A 23,892-nucleotide genomic window follows, 5' to 3' on the forward strand; every position below is an offset into this window, starting at 1 on the left:
GCACCCTGCGCCCATCGACAGGCACCCTGCGCCCATCGACAGGCACCCTGCGCCCATCGACAGGTACCCTGCGCCCATCGACAGGCACCCTGCGCCCATCGACAGGCACCCTGCGCCCATCGACAGGCACCCTGCGCCCATCGACAGGCACCCTGCGCCCATCGACAGGCACCCTGCGCCCATCGACAGGCACCCTGCGCCCATCGACAGGCACCCTGCGCCCATCGACAGGCACCCTGCGCCCATCGACAGGCACCCTGCGCCCATCGACAGGCACCCTCCGCCCATCGACAGGCACCCTGCGCCGATCGACAGGCACCCTGCGCCCATCGACAGGCACCCTGCGCCCATCGACAGGCACCCTGCGCCCATCGACAGGCACCCTGCGCCCATCGACAGGCACCCTGCGCCCATCGACAGGCACCCTGTGCCCATCGACAGGCACCCTGCGCCCATCGACAGGCACCCTGCGCCCATCGACAGGCACCCTGCGCCCATCGACAGGCACCCTGCGCCCATCGACAGGCACCCTGCGTCGATCGACAGGCACCCTGCGTCAATCGACAGGCACGCCATGCTGAGCGACAGGCACACCATGCTGATCGACAGGCACCCTGCGCCGATCGACAGGCACGCCGTGCTGAGCGACAGGCACACTGAGCTGATCGACACGCGCACGGCGAGCCGATCGACAAGCACACCATGCTGATCGACAGGCACACTGCGCCGATCGACAGGCACCCTGCGCCCATCGACAGGCACCCTGCGCCCATCGACAGGCACCCTGCGCCCATCGACAGGCACCCTGCGCCCATCGACAGGCACCCTGCGCCCATCGACAGGCACCCTGCGCCCATCGACAGGCACCCTGCGCCCATCGACAGGCACCCTGCGCCCATCGACAGGCACCCTGCGCCCATCGACAGGCAGGGCGAGCCCATCGACAGGCACACCGAGCCCATCGACAGGCACACCGAGCCCATCGACAGGCACACCGAGCCCATCGACAGGCACACCGAGCCCATCGACAGGCACACCGAGCCCATCGACAGGCACACCGAGCCCATCGACAGGCACACCGAGCCCATCGACAGGCACACTGAGCCCATCGACAGGCAGGGCGAGCTGATCGACAGGCAAAGCGAGCAAAAAAGATAAAAGTGAAAGATCAGCTTTGTCCTGCTTTCTCACTGCATGCAGAGCTTTGCCGGTGAGATTGGCTTTGCCTAAGAAGTGAACAAAACTGTTTTACATATTAATTAAATGCTGAGCATGTCATTAATGCAGTCAGCATGGCATCATCCAGCCTCACCGGCACTTACTACCTCAGTCGGTCCTTACGTCGGCAGGAATCACAGCTGGGCTCCACAGCTGACACCAGCAGAGAGCAGATCAAATTGCCTTACTGGAATTCGGAGGCCACTGAATTACCCGGGTGGTCAGCAGCAAAGCCAGGTAATGCCTGTGGGGCAGTGTCAACCTGGCACTGCCCACTAGGCACTATAACTGTGCCGGGGCAGGGCCAAGGAGGTAAGTCCTGAGTGGAGGTGGAGCCTGAGTGGATGTGGGCCTATGAAGGATATGGAGGCAAGGGGGGGCACTATGAAGGGTATGGAGGCAAGGGGGGGCACTATGAAGGGTATGGAGGCAAGGGGGGGCACTATGAAGGATATGGAGGCAAGGGGGGGGCACTATGAAGGGTATGGAGGCAAGGGGGGCACTATGAAGGGTATGGAGGCAAGGGATGGCAATATGAAGGATATGGAGGCAAGGGGGGGCACTATGAAGGATATGGAGGCAAGGGGGGGCACTATGAAGGGTATGGAGGCAAGGGGGGGCACTATGAAGGGTATGGAGGCAAGGGGGGGCACTATGAAGGGTATGGAGGCAAGGGGGGGCACTATGAAGGATATGGAGGCAAGGGGGGACACTATGAAGGGTATGGAGGCAAGGGGGGGCACTATGAAGATGGAGATGATTGGCAGGGGGGAGTGGCACTATGCAGATTGAAAGACCAAATTCTTGAAGATTTGAGAAAAGATGTAAGTTTGTTCAGCTTGAGTTAGAGGGAGAATCACCAGGAAAAACCGCCAACAGGCTGGGAAAGGGAAGCAACCTCCATGGAGCCGAGAATCACTGGGCTGGTTGTGCAACAGGGCAACAACAAAGGAGGACTTCCTCGCTCTTTTGCCACTCAAAGAGAGGACACGAGGCAAGGATGTCCACAACAAATTCAAAAGGTTTGTTACTGGGAAAAACATTCCGATAAAGAAACTGCTTTCAATCACAGCTGATGGTGCACCGTCAGTGCTGAGTGTCAATGCAGGCTTTGTTGCACTTTGCAGAAATGATCCAGAATTCCACTGCTTTGACAATTACCACTGTGTTATCCACCAACAAGCACTAGTGAGCAAGGTTATTGACTTTTCTCACGTAATGACAGCACAGTGGTCAGCACTGCTGCCACACAGTGCCGGGGACCTGGGTTCAATTCCGGCTTGGGTCACTGTCTGTGTGGAGTTTGCACATTCTCCCCGTGTCAGCGTGGGTTTCCTCTGGGTGCTCCAGTTTTCTCCCACAGTCCAAAGATGTACAGGTCAGATGGATTGGCCATGCTAAAGTGCCCCTTAGATTGAAGGGGGGTTAGCAGGGTGGGGTTACGGCAATAAGGTCTGGGTGGGATTGTTGTCGGTTAATGCTCAATGGGTCGAATAGCCTCCTCCTGCTCTGTAGGGATTCTTTGATTGTATGAATATCACTTGTTCAAATCGTAACTCGATGAGTTTGATGTCACCTACGGTGAGCTAATCGTATGTGATTAATGTGAGGTGGTTAAGTCGAGGAAAAGTCCTCCAGAGATTTTTAGATCTGATGCTTGAAACTGTCATTTTCCTTAAATCAAGAAATGAGGTGTACAGCGAGCTGTCAGCTAACGCATAGTTGCTAGATGTGGCATTTCTTACGAATGTAAATGTAACATTGAATGAGTTGAACCGTGAGCTGCAGGGGAGGGACAGAGGCTTGTCACACACGATCAGTGCAGTGAAACTGAGCCCGTGGGCCCCCAGTTAAATCGCTTCTCGGCCTTTTGGCTAAGATCAAGTGTAGCATAGAGAGGATGCTGCACTTGGTTGAGGTCATTAGGTTACGCTGAGGCTTCATATGTTTCATATGAAGCAATTTTTAAAAGCGGCATCTCGGCCTTTTGGCTAAGATGCAAATGAGCCCAAGTCTTGGAGGAGGAACCTCCCCCTTCTCCAATCAGCTTGGCTCATGTAGATCGGGCCCAGGACAGGGTGGTTTGGTCGCTCACCCTGTCTTGTCAGCCTGGATCGGAAATGTCTCAACTTGTTGAGACTCTGAATTGGATTTGATTTGATTGAATTGGAAAACTATAAAAAAAAAGAACAAAATTACTGAGCACTTCCCAAATCTGGAGAAAACCCAACAACAGGTCACACAGACAGAGTTCCATTCAAACATATTCTTGACGATCTGAACAAGTGGGAAAAGGAATTCAACACACGATTTCAGGAGTTAGACAAGATGGAACAAATTATTATTTGTTTCAAATCCTTTTCTTCAAGTGGACATGGGGGAACTGACAGCAACATTTCAGCAGGTGTGTGAGCAAAGTGATGAACTTGACATGGAAATAATCACCATGCAAAATGACATAGAACCATCGAAAAGGTACAGCACAGAAGGAGGCCATTCTGCTCATCTTGTCCACATCAGCCCGAGGACACCCAGGTGCCCTTTCTAATCCCACATTGTTGCACATGGCCCATAGCCCTGTAGTTTACAGCACTTAAGGTGCAGATACAGGTACTTTTGTAAAGAGTTTAGGGTCTCTACCTCCACCTCCAACTCCAACTCAAGCAGTGAATCGCCTCTGGTTCTAGAACTCTCCACTAAGGGAAACAATTTTATCCTGTCCATTCTATCTCTTCTCTTCATAACTTTGTACACCTCTATCAAGTCACCCCTCAGCCTTCTTTGTTCCAAAGAAAATAACCCCAACCTATCCAATCTCTTCTCATAGTTACACTACATAGAGCTAAAAGCTTGGTCAAGGGAAGACTTTTGGAGACTTGTAAACAGAGAAAAGTACACTCTTCTGGCGTTGTGTGCACTCAATGTGAATGCTTACTTTGGTTCCACATACCTCTGCAAGGTGACTTTTTCCCAGATGAAAATCATCAAATCCAAGTGTCGCACTTATCTCACAAATGTGCATCTGATGGACTGTATAAGATTGGCCATCTCAGTCTATGACCCAGACTTCACAGCACTCACAGATAGTGTGCAAGCACATGTGTCACACTGAGAGCAGTTGAGTATTATGCATAAGTACATTTTGGAGAGTTTTAGTGAAATTGAATTATTTAAGAATTGATGCTATAAGTGATCTTGTGTTAAAAAATGATGGAGACCAGTGTCTACTGCGTGTCAGGGGCTTGCACTGTTATAGAGTCTACAGCAGAGAAAAAGGTTGATTGGCCCATCGTGTGTGCCTTGGCATCGCAAGTATATGTCTAAATACTTCTTCAATGATATGAGAGTCTCTGCTTTCACCACCCTTTCAGGCAGAGAGTTCCAGATTCCCACCACTTTCTGGGTGAAAAGGTTTTTCCTCACATCTACTCTAAACCTTCCGCCCCTTACCTTAAATCCGCCCCTTACCTTAAATCTATACCCCTTGGTCATTGATCCACCAAAGAGAAGAGTTTCTTTCTGTCTACTCTATCAATGCTCCTCATAATTTTATACATCTCGGCCATGTTTCCCCTCAGTCTCCTCTGCTCCAAGGAAAACAACCCCAGTCTATCCAATCTCTCTTCGTTACTAAAACTCTCCAGCTCTGGCAACATCCTGGTGAATCTCCTCTGTATCCTTTCCAGTACTATCACATCGCCTCCTATAATGTGGATTTTGAAACTGCACATAATACTCTATCTTTGGCTTAACCAACGGTTTATATAGTTCCTGTATGACCTCCCCTGCTCTTAAACTCTATACCTCAGCTAATAAAGGCCAGTGTATCATATGCCTTCTTAACCACTTTATCCACCTGTCCCCCTACCTTAAGGAATCGGTGTACATGCACACCAAAGTCCCTCTGATCTTCGGTGCTTCCCAGGGTCCTGTCATTCATCATACATTCATTTGCCTTGTTTGTCCTGTCCTAATGCGTCATCTCACACTTATTCAGATTGAATTCCATTTGCCACTGATCAGCCCATCTGACCAGCCTCTCTACATCCTGTAATCTAAAGTTATCGTCCTCCCTATTTACCACCCCACCAATTTTCTTATCATCCACGAACTTACTGATCAACCCTCCAGCATTCGAGTCTAAATCATTTATATAAACCCACAAACAGCGAGGGCCCCAACACTGATTTCTGTGGGATCTCACTGGACAATCTTCCCATCAGAAAAACACCGCTCGATCATCACACTCTGCTTCCTGCCACTCGGCCAATTCTGGATCCAATTTGCCAATTTTCCTTTGATCCCACGGGCTCTTACCTTCGCTACTAGTCTCCTAGGTGGGACCTTATCAAAAGCCTTGCTGAAATCCAAGTAGACTATGTCAAATGCATTGCCCTCATCTACACACCTGGTCACCTCTACGAAAAATTCAATCCAGTTGGTCAGACATGACCTCCCCTTAACCAAATTGTGCTGACCGTCCTTGATTAATCCCTGCCTCTCCAAATGCAGATTAATTCGGTTTCTCAATAGTTTCCCCATCACTGAGGTTAGTCTGACTGGCCTGTGGTTTCCTGGTTTATCCCTTCCTCTCTTCTTGAATAATGGTACCACATTGGCTGTCCTCCAGCACCTCTACCGTGGCCAGAGAGGAATTGAAAATTATTACCAGTGCCCATGCTATTCCCTCCCTTGCCTCACTCAACAGCCTGGGATACATTTGATCTGGCCCTGGAGACTTATCTACTTTTAAGCCTGCCAGACCACTCCAAACCTCCGCTCTGTCTAAGGTAATTTCTGTAATTGTATCACAGTCCTTCTCCCTGATTTCTATATCCACATTGTCCCTCTCACTAGTGAACACCAACACAAAGTGTTCATTTAGAACTCTATCTATGTCCTTCGGCTCCACACAAATTGCCACATGGAATCATAGAGCTTTACAGCACGGAAACAGGCCCTTCAGCCTAACTTGTCCATGCCGCCCTTTTATCTACCCAGTAAGCTAGTCCCAATTGCCCACGTTTGGCCCATATCCCTCTGTACCCATCTTACCCATGTAACTGCCTAAATGCTGTTTAAAAGACAAAATTGTACCTGCCTCTACTACCACCTCTGGCAGCTTGTTCCAGACACTCTCCACAGTCTATGTGAAAAAAATGCCCGATGGACCCTTTTGTATCCCTTCCCTCTCACCTTAAACCTCTGCCCTCTAGTTTTAGACTCCCCTACCTTTGGGAAAAGATGTTGACTATCTAGATGATTTATGTCTCATTAATTTATAGACCTCTATAAGATCACCCCTAAGTCTCCTACACTCCAGGGAAAATGGTCCCAGTCTATCCAGCCTATCCTTATATCTCAAACCATCAAGCCCTGGTAGCATCCTAGTAAATCTTTTCTGCACTCTTTCTAGTTTAATAATACCCTTTCTATAATAGGGTGACCTAGTTTAATAATATCCTTTCTATAATAGGGAAACCAGAACTGTACACAGTATTCCAAGTGTGGCCTTACCAATGTCTTGAACAACTTCAACAAAATGTCCCAACTCTTGTATTCAATGTTCTGACCAATGAAACCAAGCATGCCGAATGCCTTCTTCAGCACTTTGTCCACATGTGACTCCGCTTTCAAGGAACTATGAACTGTACCCTTAGATCTCTCCTCAACATCCTACCATTAACTTAATAAGTCCTGCCCTGATTTGATCTACCCAAATGCATCACCTCGTATTTATCTAAATTAAACTCCATCTGCCATTCATCAGTCCAGTGGCCCAATTGATCAAGATCCTGTTGCAATCCTAGATAACCTCTTCACTGTCCAGTATGCCACCAATCTTGTTGTCATCTGCAAACTTACTAACCATGCCTCCTAAATTCTCATCCAAATCATTAATGTAAAAGACAAATAACAGTGGACTCAGCACCAATCCGTGAGGCACACTGCTGGTCACAGGCCTCCAGTTTGAAAAACAACCCTCTGCAACCATCTTCTATCTTCTATCATCATTGTATCCATTTGGCTACCTTACCCTGTATCCCGTGAGATTTAACTTTTGCAACAACCTTGTCAAAAGCCATGCAGATAACATCAACTGCACTGTCCTCATCCACTTTCTTGGTTACTCCTTCAAAATACTCAATCAAATTCGTGAGACTTGATTTCTACTGTGGCTCTGAATGGGCCCTCGTCTTTCCCTAGTTATCTTTTTACCCTTAATGTACTTGTAAAACAACTTGGGCCAAATCATATTTGATCTCATTAAAATCAGCCTTCCCCCAGTTAAGAACTTTGATTTCTGGCCCATCCGGTCCTTTTCCATAACAATCTGGAATCTAATGGAATTATGATCGCTGTCAGTTTTTGGTTAATGGTAACCCACAGGATGTCTGCATGGGTTTCCTTCAGTTGTTTCCATTTTCTCCCACAGCCCAGAGATGTGCATGTTAGGTGGATTGTCCATGGTAAATTGCCCCTTTGTGTCCCAAGATGTGCAGGTTAGGTGGATGGCCAAGCTAAAGTGCCCCTTTGTGTTCCAAGATGTGTAGGTTAGGTGGATTAGCCATGGTAAATTGCCCCTTTGTGTCCCAAAATGTGTAGGTTAGGTGGATTAGCCATGGTAAATTGCTCCTTTGTGTCCCAAGATGTGTAGTTTAGGTGGATTAGCCATGGTAAATTGCCCCTTGGTGTCCCAAGATGTGTTGGTTAAGTGGATTAGCCATGCTAAATACGTTGGTTTACGGGGTTAGGGTGGGGTGTGGGCCTGGGTAAGATCGTTAGTAGACTCGGTGCAAACTTGATAGGCAGAATGGCCTGCATTGTAGGGATTCTGTGATTCAATGTTGATAGTGAGGGATTCAGCGTTGGTGATGGCATTGAATGTCAAGGGTCAACAGTTACTTCCTCTGTTGTTTGAGATTGTGGCATTTGTGTGACACAAATATTACTTTCCATTGTGCAGTCATCAGCGAATATCCTCACCTGATGCTGGAAGGAAGGTCATTGATGAAGCAGCTGAAGATGGTTGGGCTGAGGACACTACCCTGAGGAATTCCTGCTCTGATTGACCTGGACTGAGACAATTGATCTCCAATGACCACAACCATCTTCCTTTGTGCCAGATATGACTAAGCAGAGGATTTCCCCGGATTTCCATTGACTCCAGTTTTGCTAGGGATGCCATACTTGGTCAAACGCTCCCTTGAAATCAAGGGCCGTCACTCTCACCTGACCTGAAGTCAGTGCAATAGCGAGAGAGGATATTGGCTCAAGCTCTAGATGTAGAATCAGTCTGAGTGGAACTAAGATGCAGCAAGGGGCAGAAAACATCAGTGGGAGCTGTCTATGGGCCTCCACAGTAGAGGCAAGCTAGGGGATGGCATCAAGCAGGAAATTAGGGACGTTTATAACAAGGATACTGTAATCATGGGTGACTTTTAATTTACAGATAGATTGGGCAAATCGAATTAGCAATAATACTGTAGCAAATACGTTCTTGGAGTGTGTATGAGTTTGTTTTTAGATCAGTATGTTGAAGAGGCGATGGCTTAGTGCTATTATTGCTAGACTATTAATCCAGAAACTCAGCTAATGTCCTGGGGAACTGGGTTTGAATCCCACCATGGCAGATGGTGGAATTTGAATTCAATAAAAAATATCTGGAATTAAGAATCTACTGATGACGATGAAACCATTGTCGATTGTCGGAAAAACCCATCAGGTTAACTATAAGGTTCATGGTGGGAGATATAGGAGGGATGTCCGAGGTAGGTTCTTTACTCAGAGAGTGGTTGGTGTGTGGAATGGACTGCCTGCTGTGATAGTGGAGTCGGACACTTTAGGAACTTTCAAGCGGTTATTAGATAGGCACATGGAGGTTCACTAATGTTGCTAAAGGAAAGATAGAACAGGAGGTAAGAGTGGAGGGGGAGTTGTACTTTTGATTAAGGAAAACATCACGGCAGTACTGAGTCTATATGGGTTGAACTGAGAAATAAGAAGGGGGAAATCACTTTGATAGGGTTGTACTTAAGGCCCCCTATTTCCTTTCTTGAACAGAGGAACAACATTCACCACTCTCCAGTCCTCTGGCACTATCCCCTTGATGACAGAAATTGATGACAGAAGACAGAGGGCAGTTGCAGAGAGTTGTTTTTAAAACTGGAGGCCTGTGACCAGCGGTGTGCCTCGGGGATCGGTACTGGGTCCACTGTTATTTGTCATTTATATTAATGATTTGGATGAGAATTTAGTAGGCATGGTTAGTAAGTTTGCAGATGACACCAAGATTGGTGGCATAGTGGACAGTGAAGAAGGTTATCTAGGATTGCAATGGGATCTTGATCAATTGGGTCATTGGGCTGATGAATGTCAGATGGAGTTTAATTTAGATAAATGCAAGGTGATACATTTTGGTCGATTGAACCAGGACAGGACTTACTCAGTTAATGGTAGGGCCTTGGGGAGAGTTATAGATCAAAGAGATCATGGGGTACAGGTTCATAACTCCTTGAAAGTGGAGTCACAAGTGGACAGAGTGGTGAAGAAGGCATTCGGCATGCTTGGTTTCATTGGTCAGCACAGTAAGAAGATAACAACACCAGGTTAAAGTCCAACAGGTTTATTTGGTAACAAAAGCTACACAACTTTTGGAGCCTTTAGCCTTCAGGTGAAGAAAGAGCTTAAGGCTCCGAAAGCTTGAGTGGCTTTTGCTACCAAATAAACCTGTTGGACTTTAACCTGGTGTGGTTAAACTTACTGTGTTTACCCCAGTCCAACGCCGGCATCTCCACTTCATTGGTCAGAACATTGAATACAGGAGTTGGGACGTCTTGTTGAAGTTATACAAGACATTGGTAAGGCCACACTTGGAATACTGTGTACAGTTCTGTCACCCTATTATAGAAAGGATATTATTAAACTTGAAACAGTGCAGAAAAGATTTACTAGGATGCTACCGGGACTTGATGGATTGAGTTATAAGGAGAGACTGGATAAACTGGGGCCTTTTTTCTCTGGAGCGTAGGAGGCTGAGGGGTGACCTTATAGAGGTCTATAAAATAATGAGGGGCATAGATCAGCTAGATAGGGGAGTCTAAAACTAGAGGGCTTAGTTTAAGATGAGAGGGGAGAGATACAAAAGTGTCCAGAGGGGCAAATGTTTCGCAGAGGGTGGTGAGTGTCCGGAACAAGCTGCCAGAGGTAGTAGTAGAGGTGGGTACAATTTTGTAATTTAGCGTTTAGACAGTTACATGGGTAAGATGGGTATAGAGGGATATGGGCCAAACGCAGGCAATTAGGACTAGCTTAGCGGTTAAAAAAAAGGGCGACCTGGACAAGTTCGGCCAAAGGGCCTGTTTCCATGCTGTAAACCTCTATGACTTTATTGTCCTTTAGGGAAGGAAATCTGTCATCCTTACCTCGTCTGACCTACATGTGACTCCAGAGCCACAACAATGTGGTTGACTCTTAACTGCCCTCAGGCAATTAGGATATAGTATTATGCAATAAAAAAGGGGTTAATTAATAATCCTGTTGTTCGGGGTCCTTTATGGAAGAGGCTCTTTCTAAGGCTCTTTCTAAATTCAGAAAGAATGTTTCCGATGTTTGGGAAGTCCAGAACTAGGGGTCATAGTCGAGGATAAGAATTGAGGTGATGAGAAATTTCTTCACCCAGAGAGTGATGAATATGTGGAATTCACTACCACAGGAAGTAGTTGAGGCCAAAACATTGCCTGATTTCAAGAAGAAATTAGATAGCTCTTGGGGCTAAAGGGATATGGGAGGGAGGTATGATCAGTATATTGAATTTGATGATCAGCCATGATCAAAATGAATGACAGAGCAGACTCGAAGGGCCGAATGGCCTACTCCTGCTTTTAGTTTCTATGTTTCTATGAGATGTACCCAGGGTTCTGTGGGAGACCAGGGAGGAGATTGCAAGGACTCTGATGCTAATTATCAAATCCTCTCTGGCCACATGAGAGGTGCGAAAGTACAGGAGGACAACTACTGTGTTACAATTCGTCAAGAAGGGAAGTAGGGGGAAAAAAACAGGACATTACAGGCCACTGAATCTAACTTCAGTTGGAGGGAAACTATTGGAAAAAATTCAGAGGGACAGAATTAATTTCAACTTGGAGAGGCAAGGATTAATCAGGGATAGTCAACATGGCTTTGTCAGGGGGGAGATCCTGTCTTACAAATTTGATTGAATTTTTCGAACAGGTGACTAGGTGTGTAGATGAGGGCAGTGGAGTTATTGTAGTCGAGATAGACTTCAGTATGGCTTTTGACAAGGTCCAACATGGGAAGCTAATAAAGATGGTAAGAGCCCATGGGTACAGGGCAATTTGGCAAACTGAATCCAAAATTGGCTTAGTGACAGGAGGCAGACGGTGATGATCGAAGATTGTTTTTGTGACTGAGTCATAGAGGCCTAAAGCATGGAAACAGGCCCTTCAGCCCAACTTATCTATGCCACCCAGTTTTTACCACTAAGCTAGTCCCAATTGCTCGCATTTGGTCCATATCCCTCTATACCCATCTTACCCATGTAACTGTCTAAATGCTTTTTAAAAAACAAAGTCATACCTGCCTCTGGCAGCTGGTTCTAGACACTCACCACTGTGTGAAAAAAATTCCCCTCTGGACCCGTGCTGATCTCTCCCCTCTCACCTGAAACCTATGCCCTCTAGTTTAAGACTGTTCTACCTATGGGAAAAGATGTTGACTATCTATCTGATCTACGCCTCTCATTATTTTATAGACCTCTATAAGATCACCCCTAAGCCTGCTATGCTCCAGGGAAAAAAGTCCCAGTATATCCAGCCTCTCCTTATAACTTAAACCATCAAGTCCCGGTTGCTTCCCAGTAAATCTTTTCTGCACTCTTTCTATTTTAATAATATCCTTTCTATATATTCTTCCGGTGGAGCGGGCAGAGGGGAGTGATTTTTGGAGGGCAGAACTGGAAGCTAAGATAAGCTGAATTTATTTTTACTTACTTTTTTTGGAGTTGCTTTTTTGTTTTTTTTTCCTGAGCAACAGGAAACCGGAAATAGGTCACAGGGAGACCTGGGACGGTCTTTTACCCAATAAATTTGAACGGGGAGTATAACTCCCCCCTACATTAGTTCTTCCAAAATGCATCACTTCGCATTTATCTGGATTAAATTTCATCTGCCATTTCGCCGCCCAATTTTCCAGCCTATCTATATCCTGCTGTATTGTCCGACAATGTTCATCGCTATCCGCAAGTCCAGCCACCTTCGTGTCATCCGCAAACTTGCTGATAACACCAGTTACACTTTCTTCCAAATCATTTATATATATATCACAAATAGCAGAGGTCCCAGTACAGAGCCCTGCGGAACACCACTGGTCACAGACCTCCAGCCGGAAAAAGACCCTTCGACTGCCTCCTGTGGCCAAGCCAGTTTTCTACCCATCTAGCCACCTCTCCTTGTATCCCATGAGCCTTAACCTTCTTAACCAACCTGCCATGAGGGACTTTGTCAAATACCTTACTGAAATCCATATAGACGACATCCACGGCCTTTCCTTCGTCAACCGTTTTTGTCACTTCCTCAAAAAACAAATTTGTAAGGCACGACCTCCCTCTTACAAAACCATGCTGTCTGTCACTAATGAGATTGTTCTGTTCTAAATGCGCATACATCCTGTCTCTAAGAATCCTCTCCAACACCTTCCCTACCACGGACGTCAAGCTCACTGACCTATAATTACCCGGGTTATCCCTGCTACCCTTCTTAAATAACGGTACCACATTCGCTATCCTCCAATCCTCAGGGACCTCACCTGTGTCCAATGAAGAGAAAGAGATTTCCGTCAGAGGCCCAGCAATTACATCTCTTGTCTCCCTGAGCAGTCGAGGATAGATGCCATCAGGCCCTGGGGATTTGTCAGTTTTAATGTTACCTAAAAAACCTAACACTTTCTCCCTTGTAATGGAGATTCTCTCTAATGGGTCAACACCTCCCTCTGAGACACTCCCAGTCAACAAGTCCCTCTCCTTTGTGAATACCGATGCAAAGTATTCATTTAGGATCTCCCCTATTCCCTTGGGTTCTAAGCATAATTCCCCTCCTTTGTCCCTGGGAGGCCCGACTTTTTCCAAGACAACTCTTTTTGTTCCTAACATATGAATAAAATGCCTTAGGATTCTCCTTAATCCTGTCTGCCAAGAACATTTCGTGACCTCTTTTTGCCCTTCTAACTCCTCGTTTGAGTTCTTTCCTACACTCTCTGTATTCCCTCAGAGCTCCATCTGTTTTCAGTTGCCTGGGCCTAACGTACACCTCTCTTTTCTTTTTGATCAGATCCTCAATTTCCCTGATTATCCATGGCTCTCGAATCCTACCTTTCTTATCCTTCCTTTTTACAGGCACATGCCTGTCCTGCAGCCTTATCAACTGTTCCTTAAAAGACTCCCACATGCCAGACGTGGACTTACCCCTGAACAGCCTCTCCCAATCAACGGCCACCAATTCCTGCCTAATCCGGCTATAGTTAGCCTTCCCCCAATTTAGCACCCTAACCTTAGGACAACACTCGTCCTTGTCCATTACTATCCTAAAGTTAACAGAGTTGTGGTCACTATTTGCCACATGTTCCCCTACCGAAACTTTGACGACCTGACCGGGCTCATTTCCCAGAACTAGATCCAGTATAGCCCCCTCTCTAGTTGGGCTATCTACATACTGTTCCAAAGAACCTTCCAGTACGCATTTTACAAATTCCTTCCTGTCCAGACCCCCAGCCCTAAGCACTTTCCAGTCTGTACCAGGGAAATTGAAGTCTACCACTACAACAACCCTATTTTATCTGCACATATCCAGAATCTCCTGACATATCCGTTCCTTCACTTCCCGTGGGCTGTTAGGTGGCCTGTAGTATACCCCCAGCATAGTGATTGCACCTTTCCTGTTTCTGAGCTCCACCCACAGTGACTCATTACATGACCCCTCTAAATTGTCCACCCTCTGCACCGCTGTAGTATGCTCCCTCACTAATATCGCTACTCCCCCACCTTTTTTAGCCCCTCCTCTGACTCACCTAAAACACTTATACCCCGGAATATTCAGCTGCCAGTCCTGTCCTTCTTTTAACCATGTCTCTGTCATCGCAACCACATCCAAATTCCACGTAAGCATTAAGGCCCTAAGTTCGTCTGTCTTACCCGTTACGCTCCTTGCATTGAAGCAGATGCACTCCAGACCTCCAGGCGCACTCAGGTCATCCTGCTCCAGAATGCTCTTCTTCTTAGCTAGCCTTGCCCTGGCCCCCAGCTCAACCCCAGCCTCAGTACTTACTGACCTACGGTTTTGATCCCCACCCCCCCTGCCACGCTAGTTTAAACCCTGCCGAAACACTCTAGCAAAACTCCCAGCCAGGATATTTGTGCCCTTCCTGTTAAGATGTAACCCATCCTTTCCGTACAGGATCTCACTGACTGTTTAAGCCTGTCATTCCGTGTTTAAAGAACATGAATTTTGAAATTAAGATCACAATATTTAAACAGATCCTCTTGCCCCAGCTAGCAAAAATGGGGCATGTCGGAAATGGGGGTAAGACGCCTGCATCTGGGCCCCATCTCCCACTTTTCCCGGTCTGCAGGTTCTTCCTACCTGAAAAGTTTGCCCCAGGTTTTGATTTAGTTTCAAGTATTTCCCACTCAGATAAACATTTACTTGGTAAGAGGCAGAAGGAGAAATGAATCAGGCCCGTAAAAAAAAAAAGAGAAAATGCTGGAAAATCTCAGCAGGCCTGGCAGCATCTGTAAGGAGAGAAAAGAGCTGATATTTTGAGTCCAGATTTCCCTTTGTCAAAGGCTTTGACCACTTTTTGTTTCAGATTCCAACATCTGCAGTAATTTGCTTTTATCTACTGGAAAAATGATGGTTGCCTCAACTTAGTAAGAAGACACAATTTGATTTTACAATCATTGGGAAATATTTAACTTCAACATTATAATAAATTACAAACAAAGCCTGGAAATATTACCGGCCGAGTATATCCTTTGGGTCATATTTGGCATAAAATTCCTGGGCTCCTTCCCAGTCTGGCATCTCTTCCTCACGGGTCATGCTCTCTGCTTTATGGGAGTAGCTACAATATTAATCAGCAGGTGTATATATCCTTACTACAGCATCAATACCTATTAAAGATGAGAGAACAGGCATGTTAAATGATAACAACAGTGTGGGTGACAGCATTATCTCACAAGAAAACATGAGAACAGTACATAGAATTTCCTCATCAGACATTGGAGTGTGCATGTCAATACCTGAACTGGAAAGGTGTAACCCACCAAGGGACCGAGGTGTGCAAGTCCACAAATCCTTAAAGGTGGCAACACAGGTGGAGAAGGTGGTGAAGAAGGCATATGGTATGCTTGCCTTTATAGGATGCGGTGCAGAGTATAAAAGCTGGAGTCTGATGATGCAGCTGTATAGAACGCTGGTTAGGCCACATTTGGAGTACTGCGTCCAGTTCTGGTCGCCGCACTACCAGAAGGACGTGGAGGCGTTAGAGAGAGTGCAGAGAAGGTTTACCAGGATGTTGCCTGGTATGGAGGGTCTTAGCTATGAGGAGAGATTGGGTAAACTGGGGTTGTTCTCCCTGGAAAGACGGAGAATGAGGGGAGATCTAATAGAAGTGTACAAGATTATGAAGGGGATAGATAGGGTGAACGGTGGGAAGCTTTTTCCCAGATCAGAAGTGACGTTCACGAGGGGTCATGGGCTCAAGGTGAGAGGGGCGAAGTATAACTCAGATATTAGAGGGATGTTTTTTACACAGAGGGTGGTGGGGGCCTGGAATGCGCTGCCAAGTAGGGTGGTGGAGGCAGGCACGCTGACATCGTTTAAGACTTACCTGGATAGTCACATGAGCAGCCTGGGAATGGAGGGATACAAACGATTGGTCTACTTGGACCAAGGAGCGGCACAGGCTTGGAGGGCCGAAGGGCCTGTTTCCTGTGCTGTACTGTTCTTTGTTCTTTGTTGGAAAGGGGCAAAAGTCCTGACAGAGGATGGAAATAAGGCTGTATATGTACATGTGACCCAGGTCCAGTTGAATTGCATCCCAGGCTGCTGTTGGAGGCAAGGTAGGAAATTGCAGGGGTTCTGATGCAAAATTGTAATTCCTCTCTGGCCATGGGAGAAGTCATGATGTGGAGATGCCGGTGTTGGACTGGGGTGAACACAGGAAGAAGTGGGTGAAGTGCCAGAGGACTGGAGGATGACGAATGTGTTTCCACTTTTCAAGAAGGGTGGTAGAGACGAACCAGGAAATGACAGACCGGTGAGTCTCACATCAGTGGTAGGGGAATGATTGGAGAAAGTTCTGAAGGAGAAAAGTAATGTCCACCTGGAAATGCATAGGTTAGAACAAAGAACAATACAGCACAGGAACAGGTCCTTCGGCCCTCCAAGCCCGTGCTGCTCCCTGGTCCAAACTGGACCATTCTTTTGTATCCCTCCATTCCCACTCCGTTCATATGGCTGTCTAGATAAGTCTTAAACGTTCCCAGTGTGTCCGCCTCTACCACCTTGCCCGGCAGCGCATTCCAGGCCCCCACCACCCTCTGCGTCAAATACATCCTTCTGATATCTGTGTTAAACCTCCCCCGCTTCACCTTGAACCTATGACCCCTCGTGAACGTCACCACCGACCTGGGAAAAAGCTTCCCACCATCCACCCTATCTAACCCGTTCATAATTTTATACACCTCTGTTAGGTCACCCCTCATCCTCCGTCTTTCCAGGGAGAACAACCCCAGTTTACCCAATCTCTCCTCATAACTAAGCCCTTCCATACCAGGCAACATCCTGGTAAACCTCCTCTGCACTCTCGCTAAAGCCTCCACGTCCTTCCGGTAGTGTGGTGACCAGAACTGGGTGTGGTATTCCAAATGCGGCCGAACCAACGTTCTATACATCTGCAACATCAGACCCCAACTTTTATACTCTATGCCCCGTCCTATAAAGGCAAGCATGCCATATGCCTTCTTCACCACCTTCTCCACCTGTGACGTCACCTTCAAGGATCTGTGGACTTGCACACCCAGGTCCCTCTGCGTATCTACACCCTTTATGGTTCTGCCATTTATCGTATAGCTCCTCCCTACATTATTTCTACCAAAATGCATCACTTCGCATTTATCAGGATTGAACTCCATCTGCCATTTCTTTGCCCAAATTTCCAGCCTATCTATATCCTTCTGTAGCTTCTGACAATGCTCCTCACTATCTGCAAGTCCTGCCAATTTTGTGTCGTCCGCAAACTTACTGATCACCCCAGTTACACCTTCTTCCAGATCGTTTATATAAATCACAAACAGCAGAGGTCCCAATACAGAGCCCTGCGGAACATCACTAGTCACAGGCCTCCAGCCGGAAAAAGACCCTTCCACTACCACCCTCTGTCTTCTGTGACCAAGCCAGTTCTCCACCCATCTAGCCACGTCCCCCTTTATCCCATGAGATCCAACCTTTTTCACCAGCCTACCATGAGGGACTTTGTCAAACGCTTTACTAAAGTCCATATAGACGACATCCACGGCCCTTCCCTCGTCAACCATTCTGCCCTCGTCAACCATTCTGGTCACTTCTTCAAAAAGCTCCACCAGGTTAGTGAGGCATGACCTCCCTCTCACAAAACCATGCTGACTATCGTTAATGAGTTTATTCCTTCCTAAATGCACATACATCCTATCTCTAAGAATCTTCTCCAACAACTTCCCCACCACGGATGTCAAGCTCACCAGCCTATAATTACCCAGGTTATCCTTCCTACCCTTCTTAAATAACGGGACCACATTAGCTATCCTCCAATCCTCTGGGACCTCACCTGTGCCCAGTGACGAGACAAAAGATTTGCGTCAGAGGCCCAGCGATTTCATCTCTCGTCTCCCTGAGCAGCCTTGGATAGATTCCATCAGGCCCTGGGGATTTGTCAGTCTTTATATTCTCTAACAAACCTAACACTTCCTCCCTTGTAATGGAGATTTTCTCCAACGGTTCAACACTCCCCTCCGAGACACCCCCAGTCAACACATCCCTCTCCTTTGTGAATACCGACGCAAAGTATTCATTTAGGATCTCCCCTACTTCTTTGGGCTCCAAGCATAATTCCCCACTTTTGTCCCTGAGAGGTCCGATTTTTTCCCTGACAACCCTTTTGTTCCTACGTATGAATAAAATGCCTTGGGATTCTCCTTAATCCTGTCTGCCAAGGACATTTCATGACCCCTTTTTGCCCTTCTAATTCCCCGTTTGAGTTCTTTCCTACTTTCTTTGTACTCCTTCAGAGCTCCCTCCGTTTTTAGCTGCTAAAATTCAAATGCTACTATCTGCCGTGGCAGGATTTGAACCCACGTCCCCAGAACATTAGCCGAGTTTCTGGATTAATAGTCAAATGATAATACCACTAGGCCTTCCCTTCCCCAGTTAATTCGGAATACTCTCCACAAGTGAGTATGAGTTTCAGAGAGAGGTCATGCCTAACAACAAATTTGATATAATTTTTCAAAAATGTGATTGAGTGTATGGATGAGGGAAGTGCAGTTGATGTAGTTTACATGGATTTTAGCAAAGCCTTTGACAAGGTCCCACATGGTAGACTGATTGAGAAGGTTGAATCATAGAATCCTTACAATGTAAAAGGAAGCCATTCGGCCCATTGAGTCTGCACTGACTCTCTGACAGATAATCTTCCCCAGGCCCACCCCCTTCAGCCTAATGCCCTTAACCGTATGAACACATCCCACTAATCCCAGTAACCTACACATCTTTGGACACTAAGGGACAATTCACCTTGGCCAATCAACCTAACCTGCACATATTTGGAAAGTGCGAGGAAACCGGAGCACCCGGAGGAAGCCCACGCAGACACAGGAAGAACGCACAAACTCCACACACACAGTGACCTGAGGCCAGAATTGAACCTGGGTCCCTGGGGCTGTGAGGCGGAAGTGCTAACCGCTGTGCCATCTGTTGGGTTTATACATTCATTTGAAGAGATGAGAGGACAGCACTGATACCAATTTTAAAATGGTTTTCTTTTATTGAAAAGAGCTTAAAAAAATTAACATGGCAGAAGCAAAAGAAAAGCGAACTTGGAGACTGGCTTCTCAGTCAGGCCCTTGGACTGAACTGAACTTGAACACACTGAAAATACACACACTAAAATCCAAACTATATTCCAATCCTTATCTCATAATTGAAAATGTTTTGCAGGCTGTCTCCATCTAGAAAAACAATCCTTGCAGCTGCTGTTATCTGTTGTTTGCCTGCGTTGTGTACCCCTCAGGAATGCAGTCAATTTTTAGCTAACCCATCATGCCTTCTGATTCTACATGTAATCAAGCCAGCTACAATTGTTCAGCCTAACAGAGTTAGTTAACCCCTATAGTCTAGCAATTAAATGTAATTGTGCACAGGCAGAAATATCTAAAAATGAAGTCTTTACATAGACTGAAGCAAACAGGACTACGCATACACAAGATCCTTCACCATCCCAAAGCACATGGAATTCAAATAAACTGCCGAGGTGGATTCAAAACTAACTTAGGAATAAGACACGAAGGGTGGTGATAGAAGTCTGTTTGAGTGACTGGAGGCTGGTGTCCAGTGGTGTACCACAAGGATCAGTACTGGGACCCTTATTGTTTGTTCTATACATAAATTATGTTGATGAAAATGATAAACAAGTTTGGGTGGTAGCGTGGTTAATAGTGAAGAAGATGGTCGTAGGTTGCAGGAAGATATAGATGGGTTGGTCAGATGGGCGGAGCAGTGGCAGATGGTATTTAACCGTGATAACTGTGAGGTGATGCACTTTGGAAGAAGTAACAAAATAAGGCAGTGTTTAATGAATGGCAGGAAGCTCAGAGGAACAGATGGACATTCACAGATCCCTGGAGGCGGCAGAGCAGGTGAATAGGATAGTTAAGAAGGTATATGGAACATTTGTTTTTATCAGTCGTGGCATAGAATACAAGAACAAGGAGGTAAACCGGAAGTGGGCCGCTCAGGAGTCTGGGAAGGTTTTTTTTTTACTTTAAAAGTCAGTTACCTGGGAGGATCACCCTCAATGTTCCACTGGAGCAAGCAGAGGGGGAGTGATTTGTGTGGCAGGAGTGCTGGTGAGAGATTTATTTATTTATTTAGTGTGTTTTTTGCCTTTATTTTTTTGAGTAGTTTTTTTCTTTTCTTAATTTTAAACTGAAAACCGGAAGTGGGCCGCTAAGTAGAACATAGAACATAGAACATTACAGTGCAGAACAGGCCCTTCGGCCCACGATGTTGCACCGACCAGTTTAAAAAAAAACTGTGACCCTCCAACCTAAACCAATTTCTTTTCGTCCATGAACCTATCTACGGATCTCTTAAACGCCCCCAAACTAGGCGCATTTACTACTGATGCTGGCAGGGCATTCCAATCCCTCACCACCCTCTGGGTAAAGAACCTACCCCTGACATCGGTTCTATAACTACCCCCCCTCAATTTAAAGCCATGCCCCCTCGTGCTGGATTTCTCCATCAGAGGAAAAAGGCTATCACTATCCACCCTATCTAAACCTCTAATCATCTTATATGTTTCAATAAGATCCCCTCTTAGCCGCCGCCTTTCCAGCGAAAACAATCCCAAATCCCTCAGCCTCTCCTCATAGGATCTCCCCTCCATACCAGGCAACATCCTGGTAAACCTCCTCTGCACCCTCTCCAAAGCCTCCACATCCTTCCTGTAATGTGGGGACCAGAACTGCACACAGTACTCCAAGTGCGGCCGCACCAGAGTTGTGTACAGTTGCAACATAACGCTACGACTCCTAAATTCAATCCCCCTACCAATAAACGCCAAGACACCATATGCCTTCTTAACAACCTTATCTACTTGATTCCCAACTTTCAGGGATCTATGCACACATACACCTAGATCCCTCTGCTCCTCCACACTATTCAAAGTCCTCCCGTTAGCCCTATACTCAACACATCTGTTATTCCTACCAAAGTGAATTACCTCACACTTCTCCGCATTAAACTCCATCCGCCACCTCTCGGCCCAACTTTGCAACCTGTCTAAGTCTTCCTGCAAACTACGACACCCTTCCTCACTGTCTACCACACCACCGACTTTGGTGTCATCAGCAAATTTGCTAATCCACCCAACTATACCCTCATCCAGATCATTAATAAATATTACAAACAGCAGTGGCCCCAAAACAGATCCCTGAGGTACACCACTTGTAACCGCACTCCATGATGAATATTTACTATCAACCACCACCCTCTGTTTCCTATCCGCTAGCCAATTCCTGATCCAATTTCCTAGATCACCCCCAATCCCATACATCTGCATTTTCTGCAGAAGCCTACCATGGTGAACCTTATCAAACGCCTTACTAAAATCCATATATACCACGTCCACTGCCTTGCCCCCATCCACCTCCTTGGTCACTTTCTCAAAAAACTCAATAAGGAAGTCTGGGAAGGTTTTTTTTTAAGTGCGTGGGAGGTTTAAAAGGGAGGCCGCAGTGTACAGAGGGCAGCGTTGGGAGTGGGGAGCGGGCAGCAGGCAGCGGAGTGAGTGAGTGGGAAGCAGAGTGTGAGCTGTAAGGGCTTTGGCTCACAGGGCTTCGGGGGAAAGGGCGAGCAGGGGTGAGTTTTTAATTCTTATTTACTTTTCTCTGTGTACCTTGGTATAAAGGGTCAAATATGAGTGTGAAGCCAGTGTGTTGTTCCCAGTGTAGGATGTGGGAGGTCCTGGAGGCACCTGGCCTCCCGGACATCCACATCTGTGAGGGGTGTGTCGAGCGGTTCCTGAGGGACCGTGTTAAGGAGCCGGAACTGCAGCTCAAGGATCTTAGGCTGTTAAGGGAGAATGAGGAGGTGATAGACAAGAGCTATCATCAGGTGGTCACACCAGGGCCACGGGTGGAGGCCAAGTGGGTGACGGCCAGGAAGGGTAAAGCTCGGGTGATTGAGAGCACCCCGGTGGATGTGCCCCTACACAACAAGTACTCCTGCCTGAGTACTGCTGGAGGGGACAGCCCGCCTGGGGGAAGCAGCAGTGGCCGTGTCTCCGGAGTGGAGTCTGGCCCTGTAACTCAGAGGGCTAAGGAAAAGAGGAGGGAGGCGGTATTAATCGGGGATTCGACAGTAAGGGGGTCGGACAGGCGTTTTTGCGGAGGCAGGCGGGAGTCTCGGATGGTGGTCTGCCTCCCTGGGGCCGGGATCCAGGATGTCGCTGGGCGAGTCCCAGAAATCCTGAGGTGGGAGGGAGAGGAGCCAGAGGTAGCGGTACATATTGGTACCGCTGATGTGGGTAGGAAGGGGGAAGGGGTCATGAAAAGAGAGTATAGGGAATTAGGGAGACAGCTGAGAAGGAGGAAAGCAAGGTCAGTATCAGGATTGCTGCCTGTGCCACGGGAAGGCGAGGGCAGGAATGGAGTGAGGTGGAGGATGAATGTGTGGCTGAGGGACTGGTGCAGGGGGCAGGGATTCAGGTTCCTGGACCATTGGGACCTCTTTAGGGGCAGGTGTGACCTGTACACAAAAAACGGGTGGCACTTGAATCCCAGGGGGACCAATATCCTGGCGGGAAGGTTGGCTAACGCTACTGGGGAGAGTTTAAACTAGTTAGGTTGAGGGGACGGGATCAAGACGAGGTGACTGGGAGCGAGGAAGTTAACTCGCAAACAGAGAAGGGTTATAGACATTGCAGGAGGGAAGATAGACGGGGGATAGAGAAGGGAAGAGCTCAGACCAAAGGATTGAGATGTGTTTACTTGAATGCCAGGAGTATAGTGAATAAAGGGGATGAGCTCAGAGTGTGGATCGATGCCTGGAAGTGTGATGTGGTGGCCATAACGGAGACTTGGAGGTCTCAGGGACAGGACTGGATACTCCAGGTGCCGGGATTCAGATGTTTCAGGAAGGACAGGGAGGGAGGCAAGAGAGGGAGTGGAGTGGCACTGCTGATCAGGGATAGTGTCACAGCTGTAGAGAAAGTGTATGCTGTGGAGGGATTGTCTACAGAGTCTCTGTGGGTGGAAGTTCGGAGTGGGAAGGGGTCAATCACTTTGCTGGGAATTTTCTATAGGCCGCCCAATAGTAACAGGGAGGTGGAGGAGCAGATAGGGAAACAGATCCTGGAGAGATGCAACAATAGCAGAGTTGTTGTGATGGGAGACTTTAATTTCCCAAACATAGATTGGAATATTCCTAGGGTAAGGGGATTGGATGGGGAGGAGTTCGTTAGGTGTGGTCAGGAGGGTTTCCTGACACAGCATGTGGACAAGCCTACAAGAGGAGAGGCTGTACTTGATCAGAGACTGACCAATGAACCTGGACAGGTGTCAGATCTCTCAGTGGGAGAGCATCTTGGGGATAGCGATCATAACTCTATCTCCTTTATGCTTGCATTGGAAAGAGAGAGGATCAGGCAAGCTAGGAAAGCGTTTATATGGAGTAAGGGGAAATATGAAGACATAAGGCAGCAAATTAGAGGAGTAAATTGGAAGGAGGTATTCTCGGGGAAATGTACTGAACAGAGGTGGCAGTTTTTCAAGGAATGTCTGTCTAGGGTTCTCCAGGACAATGTTCCGAGCTGACAGGGAGGTGTTGGTAGGTTAAAGGA

General features: G+C 47.1%; 1 protein-coding gene across 3 annotated transcripts in view; it reads right to left on the reverse strand.

The window, feature by feature from the left end:
- The window catches only part of LOC144501450 (phosphorylase b kinase gamma catalytic chain, skeletal muscle/heart isoform-like), a 146,016-nt gene that overhangs the window by 114,722 nt on the left and 7,402 nt on the right, over nt 1-23,892 (reverse strand). For all 3 annotated transcript variants that reach the window (XM_078225222.1, XM_078225224.1, XM_078225223.1), the window contains exon 3: nt 15,250-15,403. In XM_078225222.1, coding sequence (XP_078081348.1) covers nt 15,250-15,332 — 83 coding nt within the window. In that variant the 5' untranslated portion in view covers nt 15,333-15,403. The remainder of the gene's footprint in view (nt 1-15,249; nt 15,404-23,892) is intronic.

Source organism: Mustelus asterias, chromosome 12 (genome assembly GCF_964213995.1).
Source record: "Mustelus asterias chromosome 12, sMusAst1.hap1.1, whole genome shotgun sequence".
Lineage (NCBI taxonomy): Eukaryota > Metazoa > Chordata > Chondrichthyes > Carcharhiniformes > Triakidae > Mustelus > Mustelus asterias.